Source organism: Poecilia formosa, unplaced genomic scaffold, assembly GCF_000485575.1.
Source record: "Poecilia formosa unplaced genomic scaffold, Poecilia_formosa-5.1.2 Scaffold8, whole genome shotgun sequence".
NCBI lineage: Eukaryota > Metazoa > Chordata > Actinopteri > Cyprinodontiformes > Poeciliidae > Poecilia > Poecilia formosa.
Window position 1 is genome coordinate 1,576,171 of NW_006799947.1, and position 7,458 is coordinate 1,583,628.

General features: G+C 39.4%; 1 protein-coding gene across 1 annotated transcript in view; it reads right to left on the reverse strand.

Annotated features, from left to right (window-relative positions):
• Positions 1-6,802, reverse strand: part of kcnk5a (potassium channel, subfamily K, member 5a) — a 9,475-nt gene extending 2,673 nt beyond the window's left edge. The window contains exons 1-2 of the mRNA XM_007575049.2: positions 6,272-6,802; positions 746-857 (exon numbers count right to left, since the gene is read on the reverse strand). Coding sequence (XP_007575111.1) covers positions 746-857; positions 6,272-6,457 — 298 coding nt within the window. The 5' untranslated portion in view covers positions 6,458-6,802. The remainder of the gene's footprint in view (positions 1-745; positions 858-6,271) is intronic.
• Between the last annotated feature and the right edge of the window lie 656 nt (positions 6,803-7,458).

The following is a 7,458-nucleotide window of genomic DNA, read 5'->3' on the forward strand; positions in this document are numbered from 1 at the left end:
GATGGATGGATGGATGGATGGATGGATGGATGGATGGATGGATGGATGGATGGATGGATGGATGGATGGATGGATGGATGGATGGTAGTCTTACATTTAAGTTTGGTTAACCCAGAGAGCGGGTCTATAATACATCCATCAGCCCAACCTATTGATTTTGATGAGAAACACTATAAATCCAAAGTATGCTGTTGAGTGAAACCACAAAGCAATATTAAGATAGCAGGAAAAAATGAGCGGGTGTTACATCTTTAAAAATATGACAAAAACTTTAAAGATATTTACAGGATTTAAAAACAAAATTCTCGTCATATTTTTTCTACTTCCCACTTCATGATTTGTTGGAAACCAAGAGAGAAGTGGTTAAGCAAAATCTTGTGACTGTTTTTGACCTTCATTTCTCCTACAGTTTTTTTTTTAGCATTATATGCAAATTAGCTATTAGCATCCTGAAATACTCCTCAAGATGGCAAAGCTGCCTCCATTTTTCTTGTAATACACTCATCCTAACATGTTTTAATATCTCATTGTTCAGTGTAAGTTCGATTTCTCTGTTACACCCCCTTGTGAAATTCTGTCTGAAGCTATAATTGTAAACTACAAGAGACCCAGGTGCCAATCCAAAATTATGCAAATAACGACAGACGGCATCGGACGTTGGTGCAAAAAACTTTCTAAAATTGAAATGTCATTTAATCCGCTTCTAAAAAAAAACTGATTGAATTTTATGATAAATCACACGTACCGATGGTGGTGATGACTGTAGCAGCAAAGATGACAGCATTTGGCCAGTTCCAGTTGTTAAACGTCTTACTGCCAGTTATGGTGACCCCTTGGCCTGCAGCATCAGACACTACCTGAAGACAAAAGAAAACAACATTGTTAAACTGCATACAATAGAACCTTATAGAATTAGACTGAACGAGAGTTGGTTTGTAAACATAAGATCGTCAACCTCAGTCTTGTAAATAAACATTGGTGAATTTAAAAAGTTTCAATTCAGCTAAGATCAAAGGAGTCTGATAAATCTGATAAGTGAAGATGTAATTTGTTTTATCATATCCTTCCTGGCAGATTGCATCTCCAGCAGATTAACCAACAGAACCATGGGATGCTGCTTATGTCATCAGTAAGAAACAGGAAAGCAAGTGCCACATCCTCTAAACTTCAGTTGCACAATGACGAAAGAAAGAAGTCTCAAGAAAGTTGTCTTCAAAACAACCCCTGCATGTCATACTTCCATAACCACAGCTTGAGGCGAACAGCTCCTAATCAATCATTCTTGACCATACACGTCCTTGAGCTGCCAAAACAAAAACTGGACTTTCCCCCTCTTGGGAATAAGCAAACACCAGACCATGTGTGTTGGGACAATGCATCGCCCCGAGCTCTCCCTCTCCTGGTGTATTGGTAGCTGAGGAAATGTGCACACATTAGCAAAATTCACATAAGCTCCAACATGCTGGATGAAGCTTGGTTGTTTAATAATAACAGGTCTGCGACATCTCTGGTCTGTAATTACCAGACAAAGGGGAGCAATTCTTTGGCATGAAAAACAAAGCTTCTATGTTGGACTGTTGAGGCTTTGAGTTGATCACGTTTATGTTGAGACAGACTTTAACTTAAGAATTTGATGGATTTGCATGTCACAACATCAGTGTTTGCTTTAAAAATATCCATAAGATAAAATAGATTTTGGCACCAGTTAAATGTACACAGAAGATGACGCGATCAGACACAACTTTAAAGAAAATCCGGGAGTCCATTCAGCACTGTGGAGCAGGTTACATTCTATAAACAAGGAGCTAAAGTAAACAGTGATCTGTGTAATGTCATTTGACCTTAAAGTGTTCCAGTTTTAGTATAAATAGTAAAAGAATCTCACTGGATCCAAGGCTAACACAGCTGTGGGACTTAAAACAACTCAAAGTACTGTACAGTAATGATCCAACACAGTTTTCCCTGCATTTGATTAAATGCTTTTTAGGCATTTTGTAGGTCTTAGACACCATTTCTTAGGTCAATGACTTTTTAACCGTTATCTGTGGCATCTTTGAAATTTAATAAAACAATTTCGAACCAGTTGAGCGCATGTGAAATTGACCTTCCAGCCTTATCAGTCAAAACACGTGACTGGCCAGTTGACAACACACAACCAGTGAACCTCCCATGCCAAGGTACTTCCATGTTCAGCTGGAAAAAATAACTCCTTAGTGAAGATAAAGTGAGCTACTTTCCATATCAGAAATATTTAATACTGAAGAAGGAGAAAAACGCAGGTGTGGGAATCATTCAGACTGCAAAAGAGAGCAGGACTATCAGTGGATAACAGAAAGTTGCTCTTGCTTTCTGGACATGTTGGGTTCTTACTACTGGGAACGTTTTGGGCATATCAAACTTAAGTCAAGGATCAAAATTTTCTACAGCATGCGGTTTAGATAACACTAGCCGTGTTAGCACATCTGTGGTCTTTCTGTGTTACCACATCTGTGGTCTTTCAGTGCTAGTGTGTTTTTAGCTTTGCACCTAATTTTAACCTAATAAGGGAAAGTCAAACATGATGACACTTTTCTTGCCAGATAAGGAAGTGATGATTGTTGACTTCCCGAGAAAAACTGCTGAATTTATAAAAAACAGTGGGGGTTTATGCTGGCAGTCAGTCTGAAGCACTTTAAAAGGAGCTTGTGAGCTGACAGGACAAATACCAATAAGAGGTGGTTCTCTTCATAGCTGAGCAGACAAGAGTTGAAATGACCACAAAGAGGTCAGGTCATTTCTTCCTCAACAGAAGAGAAGATCCACACACCTTTATAGTCTATTTGTGTTGCTCAGGAGGCCATATAAACATGGACAAATAAGCAAAAAAAAGAAAAACAACGATGCAATTTTCACAATTATGAGAATCGTTTACCAACCTTACTGCAAGTTAACAATACGACTGATTTCCTGAGTATTCAAAGAAAGTTTCAAGCCAAAATTGTAAAGTAGGATTTTCCTATTTATTCTGCAGATTGGTTTTCTGTCACCCTGACTGACTAATCATCCTCTGTCACTCTATGATAACCCAACACACAGTTGGGGGAGATAAAAATGAAACAAAATATAAAGAAAAGGTTACCAAGACAGCTGGTTGCAGAGCAAGCTGCTCCAGTTGCTCTGTACTTTTCCACTTCCAACTGCAACGCAGCAGCAGCTGCTTGTAAGATTTACAGAGTTACAAACAAAAGAGTCACTTAAGCTCCTCCATGTCAATATGAATTAATTCCCATAATTGGGTCATAAACAGCATCTGAGTGTACACACCACTCAGTGCGCCAACACCAACAATAATCAGGACCTATGACTTCATTGATTAAGAAAGAAAAAACCCTTAAGATCTTTTTTATTTAACATAATAAAAGAAGAAATCTGTCAGTGAAAGGACTTCTTAAAACTGAACATCTGCAGTTGCTTTAAATCATGGTACTAGTTTAAATTCTTCAGTTTTTTTATTTTATTTTTTAAGACAATCAATACTGTAGTTAAACTAATTAAACTTGAATTACTGCCCAATCTTTTCAAAGGATTGAAAGGAGGAATTGAGAACTTGATTGAAAAGATTAAATGACCACGTCACTTTGGGAGAGCTCTAACAAATAAATATCTTAAGGGTGGCATCTACACTCATTCTACTTTCAAAATGAGGAAGATGCATTTTCCTGATAGAAAACAGCAAGTCAAGATCCAGGTCACGAGACAAAAACCTCTTCCTGAAAACACTGCACCATTTCATTCCTGTCTGATCATTCCTCCCGTATCTCAGCAGGAGGATGTTTTGCCACAAACATGTGATTGTTGGGTGTTGAAATCCTGCTTGAATCTTACTTTTGCAGCAAAATGGTTAAACTGAATTATCTGCCTCATCTCGTGTTTAAAATTAGGGAGGTTAATGAGTCGAAACACAAGCCGAGGCGAGGGAAAAAAAGTTTAAGGTTGGTATTAGAGAGTGTGTTTGCTGCCACATGCTAAATTTCTTTCACTCCCAGCTCTGTTTGACAGTCACTGGAGATGCACCAAGAAATCATCTGTGATCTAAGAAGAGTTTTTAAAAACACACAATGTTTTTGTGGTTCATTAAAGATGTGTGGGTATCTGTGTGTGTGAGAGAGCAAGAATTTCAGGAGATAGCAGGAAGATTGAACAGATGGCAGCTAACCAGTTATCCTTTGGAGCTTTTTTTTACCTGACATGGGTGATGGCTAGATTTAGAAATGTTGGCTAGCTTCTGGAAATTTCAAAGTTAAATATCTACATCCAGGCGTCACATCCAGGTGTCAAACTCCAATTTTCTAGAGTCAATGTTCTCTAGCTTTTAAATGCGTCTCTGCTTCAGTTCACCAGAGCATATCAGTTGCAGGACACAGGTCCTTCAGGACTCTCCTGCACAAGGAAATACAAATGGAGACCATTTTTGGGTTCCTGATCACCATTGCAAAAATATTAAAGACTGCTTAAGCAGCATTTAATCGGTTATCTATCAAATATTTTGAATACAATTTTGTTCTTAAAGAAAAATGATACTCTGCTAATGGATTGGAAGTGGGTCACAAGGTTTTGTGTGCATGTTTACAATTCACAACAACATCAGACAAAAATAGGGTTTCAGATATAGGCTCTATCTTTACCAAAGTTTATAGTTCATGAAGATGGCACTAAACTCAGAGCAATAAAATGCATAACAAATTTTTACAAATGACGCACAAATGTGCATACAAGCATTGTACAGGTTGAAGAGGTGTATTTTCATGCTTTAAACTTCCTAAGTCTTCAGGCTTTTTTTTTTTTTGCATTTGTGAAAAATTAGGGAGTAAAAAGGGGAAAAAAATGTTTCTAGTGTACACACTGAAGAGGGCTTAATGCTTTGCCTGTAGCAGAGATAAAGCCTCTGCCCAGCAGCACCCTCATCGTACTTTATAAACGCCTCTCAAGCACCAACGCTGATGGGCTATAAAACCCAATCTGTGAACTGTGCCCACTGCAAGGATGCCTGTGGTTAATAGTAAACTTCTTGTTAATAAAACAGAGAGGACTGACTTTTACGAGTGTCGCCTTCCTTGTTGAGCTGCTTTATAAGTTTTAACTGCTTACAAAGTTTCCATCATGGAAATCTAACAACTTCTGCCAGGGAAACCTAAACCAGCACATTTGCAGCAGGTGTTTTGGCAAACGGCAACCGCTATCTGCACGGCTGTGAAAAAAAAAAGAGTGAAATGCCCAATGAGTAACATGATACGATCTTTTCAATGTGCAGTGAAGCCGCACACATGACTTTATGTAGTCCTTTTTGCCGTGCATGAGAACAAATTGTTTGAGTTTCCTCCTTCTTTTGGTTGAATTTAATAATCAATTGCCAAAATGGTAAATTTCCAAAATCATCCAACCAGATTACACTGCTGATTTCATTCACAAGCAGATTTGTTATGAATAAGGGGTGGGAGGGAGGTTCATAGGCATATCCCTTTTCAGTCCCCCCACCAGCACACAAAGAGGAGAGACAGAAGGGGGGATGGGGAGGATAATAAATCCCCCTGACACTGGACCCAAAAAGGGGGCACAGGTTCAGACATGTCTCTGGGATTGGAAAATGAGAGGAAAAGGCAGCACTTTCACCAAATAAGTTAATTAAGCTGCAAAGAGCCTGATACAGACAAAGAGAAATTATTGCCATGTTCAAACATCTCAAATGAATGTAAAGTTTTGAGATTTCAAAGAAAAAAAAATCATATGTCAACCAAATAGGAAAATAAATAAATAAATAAATAAAAAAATCCCTTATAAGTTCAGTCCCTGCCGGCTGAACGACTCCAGCACAGGGCCCACAAAAAAAACAGAAATAAAACTGTGAGAAGAAGCGCAAACTCCACTGGGTTCTGCAACCTCTTGAACAATAACTCCTCCAGACAAAGGAGAGAAAATTTGCATCAGTCAGCTGAGAGCTGTGTGTCATAAATGACTTATCATTCAGCCACAGGGAGATAAGGCAACGTCTAAAAGTTTTAGTGCGGGAGAGAATTCAGGCCTTGAGGCGCCTCTTTGGAGGGTATGTTGACCCTCAGCCTCGCACCAGCTCATTCCTCAGGACTTCTGTTAGTTTTCAGTGAAAGCTTCACAAACCAGCTGAGACTCATCCTGTGTCACCCCTCTATAAGAGCACGCCCATTCATTTTGTTGCAACCAAGCAGAGATAAGTTATAAACAGCTACTTCTCTGATAACCAATATAAATAACATACCTCTAATATTTTATCCAGGTCATCTTTGGACAGGCAAGGGTAGTCCTCGAGTATTTTCTCCTTCTGCTTTCTGTACTGCTTCACAGCGTCTTTCCAGTTGGGCTCCTCCAGGACCTGAAATATCGCTGCCCCAATGGAGAGGTAGAAGATGATGGCAGAAGTCAGCAAGGGGCCTTTATCTACCATACTTCTATGCAGTAGAGCGGGGCAAACACAAGAGGAGGGGGTAGATAACAAGCGAAAAGTCGACGTTATGCGAAGCTCATTCTCAGAAACTCTCAAAAGTTGGAGCTCACGAGAGTTTCTCCTTCGTTGCGACAGAGCTGGGCGCAGATAGAGGAGCGCGCGGGAGCTGACAGCATCGGTCTCGAGACAGACCAATAGCGGGGCAAAAAAAAAAGTTTAAAAAGCCGGACCGAGCGCGCGTGCCAACTCATTCACTTGTTGCATATGCTCCCACGTGCACATCCGGCAGCCAAATGCGACCTAAAGGTTGAGAGCAGCGGAGGGTGGAGTGGCGGAGACCCGCCCCAAGCCGAGGGAGGGCAAACACTGCTGGTGCTTCTACTGCTGCTGTGAAGTTTGTCCACAGGTGCACAGCTCGCAGAGACAACAAAAACACACTTAGCTTATGTGGCACTGCTCTAAGCTGCATCATAATCAAATGAAATAAATTTAGTATTACGAATTTAGATAGAAAAAACAATTATCTGAACGTTTTCCCTGTCTAAATAAAATATTCACGTATAGGTATTTATTGTAGAATGTCTGTTATTGCCATAATAACACAATGCACTGCAATATAAGGCCTAATAAAACAATATTTGCACCATTAGAAATTAATTAATATCATGGTAGATCCAATGGGAGGAGCTGAATAGACACTGGCCCCGCCTTAAAAACAATTGGCTCCTAAGTTTCTGCTGTTCAGTCACAGTCAGTCCCTCAGACTTTTAAAAAGCTTAACATTTCTGCTATTGAAGACGCATTTATTTCCTCAAGTAAATAAGACAAAAGATAGCCCAACTTGAATAATAAAACAATGTATATTTAGTGGAGAGAAAATCTGACAGGCAGCAAAATCCAAAAAGCTCAACACACTGAAGTTTCATGGTAAATTCAAAAGAATAATGAAACTTGAACAATGAAAGTTTCAAACTGCGCTAACATTTCTTATAATCAAACTG